The 16,709-nt window shown below is 44.5% G+C and overlaps 1 protein-coding gene across 2 annotated transcripts in view; it reads right to left on the reverse strand.

The window, feature by feature from the left end:
• COL14A1 (collagen type XIV alpha 1 chain) overlaps window positions 1-7,684 on the reverse strand; it is a 165,668-nt gene extending 157,984 nt beyond the window's left edge. Inside the window, exons 1-2 of one of the 2 annotated variants that reach the window (XM_054019187.1) lie at window positions 7,493-7,682; window positions 1,218-1,334 (exon numbers count right to left, since the gene is read on the reverse strand). In XM_054019187.1, the coding sequence (XP_053875162.1) occupies window positions 1,218-1,308 (91 nt within the window). In that variant the 5' untranslated portion in view covers window positions 1,309-1,334; window positions 7,493-7,682. Of the gene's footprint in view, window positions 1-1,217; window positions 1,335-7,492 lie in introns of both variants that reach the window. The other variant, XM_054019188.1, reaches the window with a different exon arrangement.
• Between the last annotated feature and the right edge of the window lie 9,025 nt (window positions 7,685-16,709).

The following is a 16,709-nucleotide window of genomic DNA, read 5'->3' on the forward strand; positions in this document are numbered from 1 at the left end:
TTCCATAGCCCCCAGGGGTCATGGTCCCCCAAGCAAGTGCACTGGAATGGGAGGGGCTAGGGGGCCATGGCTCTCCCACTTTTTAATGGCCGTAAGGGTGAGCAACTGGGGAGTGGGGGTGGAGAGGAACAAGCGAGGGGGGAGGAGGCTTGGGGAAAAGAGGCAGCATGAGGTCAGGGGCTTGGGGAGAAGGGGCAGTGTGAGGGCGGGGCCATGGTTCGGGTGCCTGTGCCCCCCCCACCAACGTTTAGGGCTCTTCCGCCACTCCTGCCCCCAAGCAGCAGTCAGCATTAAAGACCATTTGCAGAGTGAGCAATGTCAGTAACAGCATCTATTAAGCATGCTCTTCCCGTGACCCCAGAGCCATTTCTGCGTGTAACTATCATCTGGAGATAGAAAACCTAGGCACCTCTGCCTATCCACTGACCGTGTTCATGCATGAACATACAACCCAACACTCCTTTCACTGGAAAAGAGAGGGCCAAAGCCTGTGCAACCTCAACTGAAGTCAAGGGGGTTGCATGAGCATAGCCGAGTGCAGAATTGGTCCTATTTTTTTGTGCTTTCAAAGCAAAGGTTGGTTTAGAAGGAAAACACACTAGGACAGACTTGAGACCACTGTGAAGACCACATAGGATCATTTTTAAGTTTAGCAATACCAACAGTATATTTTTAATAGTAATACATAAGCTATAGACACAATGCAAACAAAAAAGGGTGCATGAACAATCATGACACTTGGCAGCCGAGGGCAGCAGGGCCTCATGCCACCCTATATAATGTAATGATGGGATTAGCTACAGTTCCAACAAAGCAGCAATATGTATTCCATGCAAGTTCCATGCAGAACGATCATTCCCCCCAAACTTATTTGCTTAGAAAGTAGTAACAGCAATATTTTATAGTTACATTTAAGTAAACAGAACTGAGTTTTTTCCCTACAACCCATTTTCAAACATTTTAACTATACAGATAAATAAGAGCAAGCTTCCTCCTAAGACATTACAGTTCAGAGAACATGTGAAAATGAGTCAGGAAGAGCTAGAGCCCGATGATGTTCCCTTTGAAATCAATGGCAAAACTCCCATTGATGTCAATAATGCTGGACTATCCCCTTAGCAAAGGGAAGACACTATTGCATATGTAAAAGGGGAAACCCACTTCTGCACATCAGAGTGATCTAATGAAAAAGCACTGCTGTCTTATATATCAGTTACCTTGACCCTGAACATGACTGATGAGATGAACCGTGACCGCTAAAAAAGCCAAGAGGAACCAGCTCTGTATCTTGTATCGACAAACCTTCATCCTGGATACACGTAGTATCAGCAAGTCTGAAAACATACAGAACAGAAATATTTATCAAGCCTGTAAACCTAGAACATTCACTTAAATGAAATATGAAGGGTGAAGTCATGGTTCCGTCGTATCTATGGGAGTTTTGCCATTGACCTCAAATGGGGTCAGGATTTCACCCACAAACTCTGGTTAGTAACTAAAGCACTTTTCCTTGGGAAAGGCTGAGGAATTATTTGAGCATTTATTTCACTCTCCAAAGTTTCATTCTGACAAAGCAACAGCCAATCTCCAAATCTTGTCAGGAAAAGGGTTGGAGCCATGAAGTTAAAAGCTGAGGACAATTTTTTCAAAAGTGCCCCAATTTCAGGTGCTGAGCCCCTTTGGAAATCTAGTTCATGTCCTTTGTGGCGCAGACAGGGAGAGTGTTGGGAACAGAGACTGCTATAATGACAAAATAAAACCTCTCTTGTTCCAAAACGAGCTTAAAAAAAAAAAAAGGACAAGACAATCGTGTCCTAACTGAGCATCCCTGTGAATGTCAGGCTATGTAATATGGACCAGTGCTGCCCAGACACAGTATCAAGGCATCTGAAAGAGGGAGTCTATGACCACAAATACAGTAATAATTACAACTTAATATCTGCTTTGCATCCACTACTCTGAAAGTGATTCCTTTAACATCATGGGGGGGAGGGATAGCTCAGTGGTTTGAGCATTGGCCTGCTAAACCCAGGGTTGTGAGCTTAATCCTTGAGGGGGCCACTTGGGGATCTGGGGCAAAATCAGTACTTAGTCCTGCTAGTGAAGGCAGGGGGCTGGACTTGATGACCTTTCAAGGTCCCTTCCAGTTCTAGGAGATGGGATATCTCCATTAAAAAAAACAAAACAAAACAATTGCATCATGGGGTAACAGGTTTATGGTCTATAATGGCTTCACAAATTTGCACAGTTTATAAGTAAATAGATGGATTTTCCTAATTGCCAGACCTGCAAACTCAGCCAGAAATCCATTTGTGGGGGCATTTACTGTTTAATTGACGTGTGCTCTTCTGTACACTGTGGTAAGGGGGTAAAAATTGCACAGTCAATTTAGTTAACAATTCTGCTGAGGAGTCACAATCCAGCTCACTCTCCCATAGCCCTGCAGAGGCCACTGAGCCAATTCTATTCTCCTGAAGTTTTTAATACCACCTTTATCACTCAAATATCTGATAATTGGAGTAGAAGATCATTTTGTCACTAAAGCAAGCAGATATGGCTAAGAATACACACTGGGAATAGACCATTTTTGTACAGCCACTTTTTATTTTAAAGCGTTGTCATGGTTAGAAGAGACTTGCTCTGAAATACACGTCAGAAACAATATGAATTCATCATCTGAACTTGGCCCATAAACAATTTATACCATTACAATTGTTGAATAATTGTAACCCCTCTCATAAATGAAATAAAAATAGCAAATTCTTGATTATATTTAATTGTTTATCAAACATTTATAAAGGCACAGATTTAGAAACAACTTTGGTATATATGTTTTCCTTTGCAACTACCTCCTCTCTGCTTCCCACCTCACTCCTCTACCATCTCCTCATAGTACCACCAATTAAAAAAAAACACAAACACAAACTTCCGGGTGACTTGTACTGAGTGGGTCACTGCCCTTTTAGGCCTGGTCTACACTACAGGGTTAGGTCGAATTTAGCCGCATTAGGTAGATTTAAAAATGGCTGCATCCACACAACCAACCCCGTTCCGTCGACCAAAAGGGCTCTTAAAATCGACTTCTGTACTCCTCCCCGGTGAGGGAAGTAGTGCTAAAATTGACTTTGCTGGGTCGAATTTGGGGTAGTGTGGACGCAAATCAGTGGTATTGGGCTCCGGGACAGGACCAGCTCCAGGGTTTTTGCCACCCCAAGCAGCGGAAAAAAAAAAAAAAAAAAAAAAGCTGTGATCGCAATTGTGATCAGCGGCACTCCGGCGGCAGCTCCACCGCACTGCTTTCTTCTTCGGCGGGAATTCGACGGTAGGTGCTTCCCTCCAAGGTACTTCCCTTTGCCGCCGAACAGCCTGATGTGCCGCCCCTTCCCCTTGGCCGCCCAAGCACCTGCTTGCCGGGCTGGTGCCTGAAGCCAGGCCTGCTCCGGGAGCTATCCCAGAGTGCTTCATTGTGACCACTCTGGACAGCACTTTGAACGCCGATGTACTAGCCAGGTACACAGGAAAAGCCCCAGGAATTTTTGAATTTTATTTCCTTTCACTTTAAAGCTCCTCACCCTCACAGTAGTACTGTGGCCTACCTTTGATCTCATTCTTTACCACTCCTCTTCATTACCCAACTCCCTCCCCTTTGCCAACACCTAAGAACATAAGAATAGCCACCCTGGGTCAGATCAATGGTCCATCTAGCTCAATAGTCTGTCTTCTGACAGTTGCCAATGACAGGTGCTTTAAAGGGAATGACCAGAACAGGGTAACTATTGAGTGATCCATCCCCTGTCATCCTTCTGGCAGTTGGAGGCTTAGGGACACCCAGAGCATGGGGTTGCATCCCTGACCATCTTGGCTAATAGCAATTGGTGAACCTGTTCTATAAGAATTTATCTAATTATTTTTTGACAATCAATTAACTTTAGTTAGAATAGGACCAAAACCTTAGTCTAGACAAGTTTCATAGCTTTGATTTGTCCTCTTCATATATCCCAATCTTGCAAACACTTTCTTCAAAAGGGATTGTGGGTAGTGAACGCTATGCCTGATAGCCTTTGCAAGGTCATATCATTAGGGCAGTGTGACACACAGTTTTTATATTGCCTTAACTATATTGGTTTAGAAACAGATACAGTTAAAGCAATACAACCCCATTGTGTGGATGGAGCTATACTGGTATAAAGGTTCTTATATGGATATAATTTCCATCAAGTACCATAGAATCATAGAATATTAGGGTTGGAAGAGACCTCAGGATGTCATCTAGTCCAACCCCCTGCTCAAAGCAGGACCACCACCAACTCATCTAAATCATCCCAGCCAAGGCTTTGTCAAGCCGGGCCTTAAAAACCTCTAAGGATGGAGATTCCACCACCTCCGTAGGTAACCCATTCAGTGCTTCACCACCCTCCTAGTGAAATAGAGTTTCTGAATATCCAACCTAGTCCTCCCCCACTGCAACTTGAGACTATTGCTTCTTGTTCTGTCATCTGCCACCACTGAGAACAGCCGAGCTCCATCCTCTTTGGAAGTCCCCTTCAGATAGTTGAAGGCTGCTATCAAATCCCGCCTCACTTTTCTCTTCTGCAGACTAAACAAGCCCAGTTCCCTCAGCCTCTCCTCGTAAGTCATGTGCCCCAGCCCCCTAATCATTTTTGTTGCTCTCCGCTGGACTCTCTCCAATTTTTCCATATCCTTTCTGTAGTGGGGGGCCGAAAACTGGATGCAATACACCAGAAGTGACCTTGCCAGTGCCAAATAGAATGGAATAATCACTTCTCTCGATCTACTGGCAATACTCCTACTAATGCAGCCCAATATCAAATACTATTAGCCTTCTTGGCAACAAGGGCACACTGTTGACTCATATCCAACTTCTCGTCCATTGTAATCCCCAGGTCCTTTTCTGCAGAACTGCCGCTTAGCCAGTTGGTCCCTAGCCTGTAGCAGTGCATGGGATTCTTCCGTCCTAAGTGCAGGACTCTGCACTTGTCCTTGTTGAACCTCATCAGATTTCTTTTAGCCCAATCCTCCAATTTGTCTAGGTCACTCTGGACCCTATCCCTACCCTCCAGTGTATCTACCCCTCCCCACAGTTTAGTGTCATCCGTGAACTTGTGGAGGGTGCAATTAATCCCATCATCCAGATCACTGAAAAAGATGTTGAACAAAACCAACCACAGGACTGACCCCTGGGGCACTCCACTTGATACCGGCTGCCAACTAGACATCGAGCCATTGATCACTACCTGTTGAGCCCGACAAGCTAGCCAGCTTTCCATCCACCTTATAGTCCATTCATCCAATCCATACTTTTTAAATTTGCTGGCAAGAATACTGTGGGAGACCATATCAAAAGCTTTGCTAAAGTCAAGATATATCACATCCACCGTTTTCCCCATATCCACAGAGCCAGTTATCTCATCATAGAAGGCAATCAGGTTGGTCAGGCATGACTTGCCCTTGGTGAATCCATGTTGACTGTTCCTGATCACCTTCCTCTCCTCCAAGTGCTTCAAAATGGATTCCTTGAGGACCTGCTCCATGATTTTGCTGGGGACTGAAGTGAGGCTGACCAGTCTGTAGTTCCCTGGGTTCTCTTTCTTCTCTTTTTTAAATATGGGCATTATATTTGCCTTTTTCCAATTGTCTGGGACCTCCCCCGATCGCCATGAATTTTCAAAGATATGGCCAATGGCTCTGCAATTACATCAGCCAACTCCCTCAGCACCCTTGTATGCATTAGGTCTGGGCCCATGGACTTGTGCAGGTCCAGCTTTTATAAATAGCAACATAAGCACCTTTGTGCCAGCATGGCAGTGTCATAGAATCATAGAATATCAGGGTTGGAAGGGACCTCAGGAAGTCATCTAGTCCAACCCCCTGCTCAAAGCAGGACCAATTCCCAACTAAATCATCCCAGCCAGGGCTTTGTCAAGCCTGACCTTAAAAACCTCAAGGAAGGAAATTCCACTACCTCCCTAGGTAACCCATTCCAGTGCTTCACCACCCTCCTGGTGAAAAAGTTTTTCCTAATATCCAACCTAAACCTCCCCAATTGCAACTTGAGACCATTACTCCTTGTTCTGTCATCAGGTACCACTGTGCGGTTGTTAAAGCTGCACTAGAACTGTGTTTAGACAAGCCCTTAACTTGTAAACTCCTCAAGCCAGGGACATAGTCTGCACTGTGATGTATACAGCAATGAACAAGCTGTCAGCACTCAGCAAATAACTAGAGGATAATAAAGAAGTACCAGCTCCGAGCTAAAAAACAAAGGTAAAACAAAAGGGATTGTGAACTGTGTGGCAATTGGGATCAGGCCCAATCTGAAATGAACAGGTACCGGGAAGCTAAAGGGTGATTTCAGTAGCCTGCATTCACCAGGGATTATTATTGGGAAATGATATAACCCAGCATCAATCCACAGACAACGCGGATTTCTCTGTTAACATTGCCCGGAGCATACGGGCAAGAGAGCTTGACCTGATCCTTGGTATTGCTAGGAGCTGGCTAAGGCGAGATCAAGGGCTCGGGGAAAGTAACTGCGCCCCGGAGCGGCTAGTGGAGCAAGCCCGTTACTCCTGGCTCCTGCCGGAGGGCTCAGGTGGTTGTGGTGTTCGCTGTTTCCTGTCTTCCCCCAGCCCTGCTGTCTGCAGGCTGACTCGGTTCGCGTGTAACCCCTCTGCTCCGGGGAGGTGTGCTTGACAAACCGGGGGGGGGAGTCTCTCCGGAGCCTAGGCAGCCCCACAGCAGTGCCCCCCGGGAGAGGCTGCTGATCCCCGTGGAATGGATGGCTCCGGGGTACAAACGCCTCTCTGCAAAGCTCCTGCCCCTTGCCCCGCACAATGGAAAACGGGACCGAGAGCGCGCGTGTTTTTTCCCTGTGCGGAGCTCAGCAAAGGAGTGGGCGGCGGGGGGAGCCTGGCAAAGCCTCTGATCGCCTAAAACCGCCCTCCGGAGATCAGCCAGACCGAGGGGACACCCCTCAGTTACAGGCGAACCCCAGCGAGGAACTGCGAGCGCACGCCCAGGCGAGCAAGTCATAAAACCCGGGCGTGGGGGGACGAGGGACAGGAAAGTGTGTGTCGTGCCAGTCAGCCTGGGGGAGCTGGTGCACCCGGCCGGCGAGGAACTGAAGCCCAGGGAGAGCCAGAGACACTGATACAGGATGCCACGTTTTGCAGAAGAGTCTATAGATTTTTCTTTTCCATTTCAGCCCCCTTTCTCCTGAGGCTTCCCCGCGCCACTCGCCTACAGCTTCCTCTCCTGGCTGGCAGCCATCAATCAATCCCATTCACCACCCATCACTGACTCTTCCCTGCTTCTCCTTTGCTTATGGCCAACAAAAGGTTAAATTCTGGAGGCGGCAGATAATTATCATGATCAGGAATAACTGGGGTTGTTACCCTAGTTATTGTACAAGAGTCATCAGCTTTTAAATTACCTCTCCTCCCCCCCATGTAAAAATAAAAATCAAACAGACCTTTGCAGTCATGAGTGGTTTAGTTGCTTGGCGAGGTGTAGCTTTGCCTGGGAGGAATCACTCTTTGCTAATACACACTCCTTCTTTCACTCCTTAATGTGGGTGTTACTCTGCCTCTAAAAGTTTCTTTCCACCCTCCAGCTGCTCCTGCCTTCACAGCACGATCTGATAAGAAGAAAGGGTAGAGAAACAAGGCAGCCAATTATAAAGCAGAAGGTGGAAGGAAGAGGAAAAAGGGGAGGGAGTCCCCTTTTTGGAGTCACTGACACCCAACCAACCCCCTCCCCAGCCAGCTCCAACTCAGGATTTCAGGGAATGAATCCGTGGACTAATGCAATTCCAGGTGTATATTGGAAATCTGAACTGAAGGCAATTTAGCCTTTTCATTTAAAGGAAGTTTTAGATGCTGTTGGGGGAATGAGATTTAAAAGTACATTTTCAGGGTGGAGCTCGGGCAACCATATTTTTTCTGGGTGCTATAGCTTTCCTTGTGTCAATTATATGATGCAACTTCTTTTGTGTTTTGTTTCCTTTCAATTTACATGTCCTTCCCCAAAAGTTACTTACTCATGTAGATTTAAATAATAATTTTAAAAGATGCCTACTCAAGACTCTAGGTGCCCTAATACATCATTCATAATACAGTAAGTTTCCTGTACTATTTGGAATCCAAATGTTCTTGGCACACTTTGTAATAATTCATATCTAGACTCACAAGCTACTTGGCAAATAGGCCTGAAACACCCTAGTCATGGTCTGTCTAGGGCCCCAGGATTGGTCCTGCAGACTCATGCATAAGTCGCTTTATGGGCAGGAATATTTTCCCTGAGCTATAATTGCTTCCGAAGGGAATTATTTAATTCACTCCCTTTCAAAATCATATTGCATAGCAAATGTCAAAAATATTCAAAGGGAAAATAGAGAAATGTGGGGATTTCATTTTCGTTATACCCTTAGACTTTCTATTATACCTATACAGACTTCTATCCATTATGGTCATTTCTTTGTATTCTGCTACATTGTGGGACGTGCAATAGCTAACACTTTGTGCCACTTGAGAAAAAAAAAAACAGCATTATGTGATCCCTCTAAAGCAATAACGTGACAGTGCCCTGGGTTGCAGTCATTGTCCCAGAGAATCACACTGAACATTAACTTCAGTCACTAAATTACTTGTGCGGGGCGGGGGAGGGGGAGTGTACAGGAGAAGGGGAGGGAGATGGGCAGATCTAGTAATAGATCCCCGAAGCCTTTGTAAAGGTGGGGAGAAAAATCAACCTAGTTGGACTGCACACGAAGCTGCAATCAAGCATAATGAAGTTGGAGCTCATTTGAAGACACGTCAAGGAGCAGAGTCTGGCTCTCTTTAAATACAAGAAAAAAATCTGGTAGCAGGCAAAATGCATGAGCACCACCATGTGGCTGCATCCAGCTAGGTTTCTGTACTAAGTAGCCACTCTACAGCATGGGAGCAAATCTCACCTAGCATACCAGTGATTTGGAACAGCCTGTGAACAAATCTACACTTTAATTTTAAGCCACCTATCTACTGCAGAAATAGTTTTAAAAATCCTTTCCAGGTGTACAATGCATCTATTTTAAAGAGCAACAGAGGGTCCTGTGGCACCTTTAAGACTAACAGAAGTATTGGGAGCGTAAGCTTTCCTGGGTAAGAACCTCACTTCTTCAGATGCTTGCAAGTGAGGTTCTTACCCACGAAAGCTTATGCTCCCAATACTTCTGTTAGTCTTAAAGGTGCCACAGGACCCTCTGTTGCTTTTTACAGATTCAGACTAACACGGCTACCCGCTCTGATACTTGACTCTATTTTAAAGGAACACTACCAAATTAAAAGGATGGATCTGCTTCTGACCTCACACTGTTTTTTATTGTTATTGAAACTCCATTGGCTTTATGTATAATAATCTCTCTTCCTGATTTACACCCCTTGTATATGCAATTAAAACCAGCCCTCCCCCCCCCCCCTGCATTTATTTTCAGAATTAGTGTTCATTGTTTACACTTCACTATGCTTGGTCAGTGAAACACCACAGAATAGCAGTGTCATGACAGAGCTGGATGTTTGGGTTTCTAGAACTAGTTGAGCATTTATGCTATTTAAAAACTGTTTTTACTGAAATTTTCTCTTCATTTTAGGTTTTGTAAAACCCTTTGAAAATAAAACAAGTATTGGGCCATAGCCTGCATACCCTCTATGCAAATGTAGATGAATGTAAACATGTCTACTGTTGACATATGAACAACATTCTTAATTGACTGTTACTATTGACATAAATAACCTGTCTACACTGAGGTCCAAACTTGCTTCCACTGAAGTCAATGGGAGTTTTAATGAGAGTAGGATTGGACCCTAGGTCTTTATCTTCAGCTTGTGTAAATTGGCCAAGCTTCATTGATTTCAAAGGAGCAGAGCAATACCAATTTACACCAGCTGAGGATCCAGCCCATTATTTTAAAGCTATTCTTTAAACACACTTTGCTTGGACAGTATGGATCATACAAAATATATGGCATTTTTAAAAAATCAAAGTTAGAAATGGGTCCACAGGATGAACAAAGGTTGGGATCCACAAAGATCCTTAGGCACCTAAACCCCAGGCTTAGGCACCTGTATCCCAGTTTTGGCTCCACTGCAATCCATAAAACTCCCAATGAACCCTGTAGGCACCTAACCCACTTGGTGCCTAAGTTTTCAGAGTAAAAATTCCTGCAGCGCCTAAGGTTCTATCTCTCGGCATTCACACTACTGCCTCCCTCAAGGCACCTGGAAGCCTGTCTCCCACTTAAGCCCCAGAGCTATTTATGAACCAGGGGAAGAGAGGGCGTTTGGTCACCTTAGTTGTGTGCAGGGGCTGATACAGTAGGTGGTGATGGTCACTGGGCTGTCCGGGGTAACAGCACTGTGACACTGGCAGACCAGGTGCCTGCTCTTGCCAAGTCTTTAGGCATCAGCCAAGCACTGACAAATTCATTGCTGGAAACTAGTCTGTTTCACCTGTGTGTTAGTATGGTTAAGGTGGATATTGGCCTTATACCAATGTGTTTAGATGTTAGGAAATGCTTGTAAGATGCTGCATACATAAATACTACCTTATAGCATGTGATAAAGAAACTATAAGTTTTTGTTTTGTATTTGTAAACAATGTTTCCTCTGAAACTGTGAGCCCAGTCAGGAGTGATCGTCTCCTGCCCATGAAGAAGGCCTATCAAAACTAAATGGGCCATCGTGGAACATCACTATACAAAAACTTTAATAATTGCTTCCTTATGCCTATGAAGAGGCTATGTGCAAAAGGGCTTATCTCATCAGCTTGAATTCTGGAAGAAGGAATTTAAAATAGCTGACAAGAAAATTTTCCATCTTTTTTGCTGTTTGGGCTTCTCCCAGACCCAAAGCAAAGATCCCCAGGGTCAACCTGTGTTAGCCCTAAAAGATATTCAGAGCTGACAGGTAACTACAAAAGGCAACTACAACTCTGTTACCTTTTAAAAAACATAGACTGTAACTCATTAGCATGTATATGTTTGCCTGATAATAAAGCCTTGTAATAAAGCTCTCATTCTTTTCTTAGTTAATAAAACTTTAGAGAGTTTACTATAGGACTGGCTACAAGTGTTGTCTTTCATGTAAGATCTAAGATACAAATTAACCTGGGGCAAGTGACTGGTCTCTTAGGACTGGAAGCAACCTCACTATTTTGTGATCTTTGGTGTACAGCAATTACCTATCACTATGTCCAACTTGCCTGGGGGGGCAAGATAGTCTGGAATGTCCAAGAGGACTGTCTGTGACTCCAGGGTAAGACTGATATAGTGTGTTAGGAGTTCACATTTGTAACTATGTTGGTGAGATATAATTATAGAACATACCACTAGTTTGGGGGTCTCTGCCTTATTTCTTGACAGTTTCCCTGAGGTTGGCATCATGGTCATGACCCACTCCAGACAGCATGACAGGCACCCACCTGGCAGATGGGACACTAGGGTGCAGTCCTCCTGGTCCAATGACTCTTTCATTATTTGTCCACAGTGGAACAGCTTTGACAGATTGAGGAAGCGCCCCAGTCAGAATACCCGATAGCTCAGCAGTTACAACATGTTCCCTGAGAGGTGGGAGACCCCTGCTTAAAGCCTTTTTCCCACTCTGGCAGAGAAGGGGGAAATTGAAACTGGGTGTCCACCACCCCAGGGTCTGAGTGCTCTAACCACTGGGCTAAAAGTTAAGGTGGGCACCACCACCACTTCCTCCTCTAGCTGTTGTGTGGAATGAGGCAGGCACCGAGTCCCACAAGAAATGCCGTAGCTGCCCAACCTGCTTGACTTCAGGTGGTAGGTTCCCATTTGTGCATCTCTAAGCAGGATTAGGTGCCTATCTCTGGTAGAGGGGTGGGGCTTAGCACATGCCCCTCATCAGCATCTCCCTACCTAAGATGCTGGCTTTTGTGGATCACTCTTAGCCCCTATCTTTCCCCATTCATTACAGAGGGATCCTAGGCGCCTGGCTCAGGCTTTATGGATTGCAGTATTGTTCCTGTGATTTTCTAGGCCTTTAAAAGTTATTGTGACATTCAGTGTTGCAAAGCCTAAATCCCTTCATGGATCCCACCTGAAGTGCCAGTGTAGAAGGATCATAAAGGATGGAATAACCATGGAAGCATGGAAAGGTTTGGATTAAGAATGAATGTGACTGAAAAGCTAGTTGTAAAACTGAGCCGAGTATTGGATACATGGAAATAGTATTCAGTTGAAACCAGTCAGAAGCCAGCTACTAAAACTCTGCTGGTGGGGGGCGGGGGGAAGGGGAGATGATTTGCATAATTATAGACTCACCACTTTTTAAAATGTGGGCTTTTTTATTTCTCTCAGTCTCCCTGATCCACAGATTAAAATTAATATGTTAATTGGCAGTGATGTTCATTTTGGAACTTGTTTATTTTATATTTCAAATAATTGCAAACAATTTGAAGTAAACCAGGCCTTTACGGTAATGAGAGAAGCCAAGTGACTAGTGATTTTTGTGCTCCCATCTTGAGAGGCCTTAAAGAGGGCCTGATTTTTAGAAAGTGTTGAGCATCCTCCTGCTAAAAAAAAAACGAACCAGCCCCCTTTATGGTATCTCAAAATGAGCCCCCGAAAGTCAACACATCAAAAAAATCACTAGTCTCTTAAAAATCTTGCCCAGGGAGTTTTACTAAGGTTTGCAAAAGTAGGCCTAATTGCATGGCTCCAATTAACATTCCTGGGATTTTAATTTTGTATCAAGAGAACAGAATACACACAAAGAGAGAGCTTAAATTTGAAATTAAGTTACAGCACATGACATCTACCTTAAATTTTGAAATTCTGATTAAGAAGCATGATAGTTCCTACCAATACTCTTCTGAAGTGGGTTTGCCAAGATCAGTCTTTAAGCACTTGTGATAATGACATTATTTATGAAGTCATATACTCAGAGACTTGGACGCTTTCTAAACCTATTTTTACAGCACATAAAAGTGATTTCATTTAACACATCTCAAATCAATAGCAAAAATTCTATTGAAAAACATAATTGTGTTATAACCATATTTGATATATTGGCCATGCATACAATTTAAGTTTCTTCTCTATAGCTGCTAAGCATAATCAAAGAACTTACTTTCAGGGGTAATTATTTTTCTGGAGGAATAATTTTTCTAATGCTTTTCTCTGTGTAACAACAGCTGTTTCTCTTCTATCATCTTTGTTGATGTGGCTTTTTACATGAGAGTGTTTTAGCTAGGAAGTGACTGGCTAGTCCAACTCTGTCCTATTATTGGTTGAGATGTTTCTCCGATGAATCACTTAATGAATTTCAGATGTCTTTGTCACCCTCAGTACTTTGTGAGTGACAGGACTGCTGGATTTATTCATTTGGAGTTTATTACATATGATGAGGTAAGGACAAGTGATACAGAGAAATAAAAGCCAGCATGATGATGTGGCAACTCAAGTGTTACTGTTGATGTATGGTGTTTGATACTGCCTCTATGCATAGGCAAAGGAAAGGAGCAAAACTGAGTGGAGATGAGCCAAGGAGGATGGAAAGAGGGGAGCAGTTCCTCCATGATAAGTTTTTCCTCTTCAGCCCCTGAAGTCCAGGAATGTCTCATGGCCCCCTTAAATGGTGCATGGGTTATCAGGCAACACAGAGCAATGGAGTAAATGCTGCTCCTAGCCACTCTAGATTCTGCTCCACACATGCACAGGGTTTATTGGACATACTCAGGCAAAAAAGTGAATTGCATTATAGCATTTAAGGGAACTCTGATGCTAGAGAGTAGAGGGAGGCCAAACAGAAAGGCTGTTACACCATAGGTCTGGTCTATACAACCCGCCTGAATCGGCGGGTAGAAATCGACCTCTCGGGGATCGATTTATCGCATCCCGTGGGGACGCGACAATCGATCCCCGAATTGGCGCTCTAACTCCACCAGCGGAGGTGGTAGTAAGCGCCGCCGACAAAAAGCGGCAGAAGTCGATTTTGCCGCCGTCCTCACAACGGAGTAAGTTGGCTGCAATACGTCGAATTCAGCTACGCTATTCACGTAGCTGAATTTGCGTATCTTAAATCGACTCCCCGCTGTAGTGTAGATGTACCCATAGGGAAGTAGCTTCCTGTCCCTGGGATCTGTGATTAGAGGCGGTGACCCCTTTAGGGGAAATCCATCAAATTCTGTGAGATGGCCCATAGAAAAAACAATATTATTTTACAAAGACTGAAGGCCTGACCCTGAAAGTACTAACAATTACATGTGATGCTATTTACTACCTCTAGCAATTCTACTGACTTCAGAGGGACTAGTCATGGTTAGTAAGTATTATAGACCTGATCTTAAGCCCACTGAAGGCAATGGGAGTCTTTCTCCTGGTTTAAGTGATCTTCCCAATTTTGGAGTCTTTTTCTTATATATTTTTTCACACTTGCTGTCTGGTCACCCTAGCTTTAGATCAGGCCTTATACTCAGTAGATCAGGCCCATAACTTTTTTCCTTTAAAAATGAAAGCTTGTGGGAGCTGGGAGCAATGCCAATACAGTCTCTGTAATGTATACAGCGAGTTATGACATAAGTCAGAAGAAGTTATTCTAGTACTGCCCATGGGACACATCTGGAACAACGCACACACTCCTTTCCAGCTAATGCCTATCTTATGGTCTCATCTATTACATCGGAGGCTAAAGGCCAACAGAGAGCTTCTCTCTTTTCCCTGACTTGGGTAAGCAGAGTTCCCATGGTGGATGCTGTGGTTAGCGCTCCCCCATCTGTTTCAATCTACTTTAACCACTGTTATTGCATTTCTACATATAATAAACCAGACATGTATCAACTGAACCAATCTCCACCCTTACTCTTCAGCTAATTTCCATGTAACAATTTATCTTTGGTTGTGAGTCTGTGATATGAGGGAAACTGCACAGATGATGGATTAGTTGGCCCAACTGCTAAAGTTCTTCAAAGGTTGATTCGCCACCTGTACAACTCAACCAATGCAACCCACACACTCAGATGAATCAACACAACCACCCACACAGCAATACAATCAGCACACACAACCCCAAACACACACAACCCCAAACACACACAACCCCTCACTGCAGCACACACCTTTCTCCACCACCTGCACAAATCTACACAAAATCCCCCAGCACAACCCCCACAGATACAAATCAACACACACAACAATCCCACATGTCCCAAAGATTTCCATTTTCTTTTCTGGATAGCTTTAGAAATAAGGGGTTGTTGAACTCTGATGAATCTTGCCATTATTATGTCCTTCCATTAAATACTTAGTATTTGTCTAAGGCATTTGCTTTTTAAAGCATTGAGGCATCTGTCTGTATCTTGGGTGGATTTCCAGCTTTCGCATCTATATGCTACAATGGAAATAATATTTGAGATGAAGGTTTATAGTTTGGTCTTTAAGTTGTAGATTTTTGATGAGCATATCTTGTTTAAGTTGGTGAATGCAACTGCTTCCTTGCCAATTCATGACATTATTTCCTTCTGAATAGCCTCATTGGCTTGTGTGTTACTGCCAAGGTAAGTAAATTGACTCATTTCTTTGTATTCCTTTGCTGTCTAAAGTAATGCTTAAGTTGCAAGTTGCTGGATGTGATGCTTTTGAGGGGTATCCAGGGTTACGAAGCACCTCACCACCACCTGGCCCGAATGTGAGGAAGTGTTGTCTGTGCCTCTTGTGGATCAGCTCCCTGAATCCACCAGCCTCTGCCTTCCAGGCCTCTCTCTATACAGGTTAGCGATAGGCACACACTAACAGCGGCGACACCAGGCACCAGCGCTCCAAGCGCGTGCCTGGGGTGGCAAGCCGCGGGGGGCAACCTGCCAGTCGCTGTGGTGGTGGCAGTCAGGCAGCCTTCGGCGGCATGCCTGTGGGAGGTCTACCAGTCCCACGGCTTCGGCGGCAATTCGGCGGCAGGTACACCAAAGCCACAGGACCAGCGGACCTCCCACAGGCATGCTGCCGAATCCACAGGACCAGGGACCTCCCGCAGGCATGGTGCTGAAGGCAGCCTGCCTGCCTGCCGTCCTTGGGGCAGCAAAAAAGCTAGAGCCGCCCCTGCACACTAACAGCCCCTGTTCCACTGAATGCTCGCAGAACTCCCAGATTCACTATTCCCAAACGATTAGTACACACCTGTATACAAGACTCAACTCAGGATCATCAGCCTACTTAACACACGGCACTTAGACATAGATATATATAGTGAACACAAGAATAAGTGTATCATCAAAGAAGAGAGAGGAAGTGATAGAAAGCAAGACTATTGGAAACAAAAGGTTACATGTAAAACAAAAAGTAACACTTTTTCTAGAGCCTAAACTTAACTCACAAAACAGTCCCCCATCTCCTATAAGAGAGCTTATCCCAAGTCCTTTTCCCAGTGTTTTCGACCAGTTTGGCTAAGATTTCCCCTTTCATAGCATCAAGTCTGCCTGTTGCTTGTCCTCCTTATTGAAGGATAACGGGGGGGGGGGGGGGGGGGGTTCATCTGCATCCCAGATACAATTCCAAAAGCTCATTGTCTTACTCCTAACCAGAATAACCCCTGCTGTTTTTTTTCCTGCAGCCCCCACAATCTCTTGGATTAGCATTTTGCTCAGACTGTAAGTGGGCATCCATTGTGCAAATTGAGTACTGTACGATTCACATT

The sequence above is a fragment of the Malaclemys terrapin genome, chromosome 2, assembly GCF_027887155.1.
Source record: "Malaclemys terrapin pileata isolate rMalTer1 chromosome 2, rMalTer1.hap1, whole genome shotgun sequence".
NCBI lineage: Eukaryota > Metazoa > Chordata > Testudines > Emydidae > Malaclemys > Malaclemys terrapin.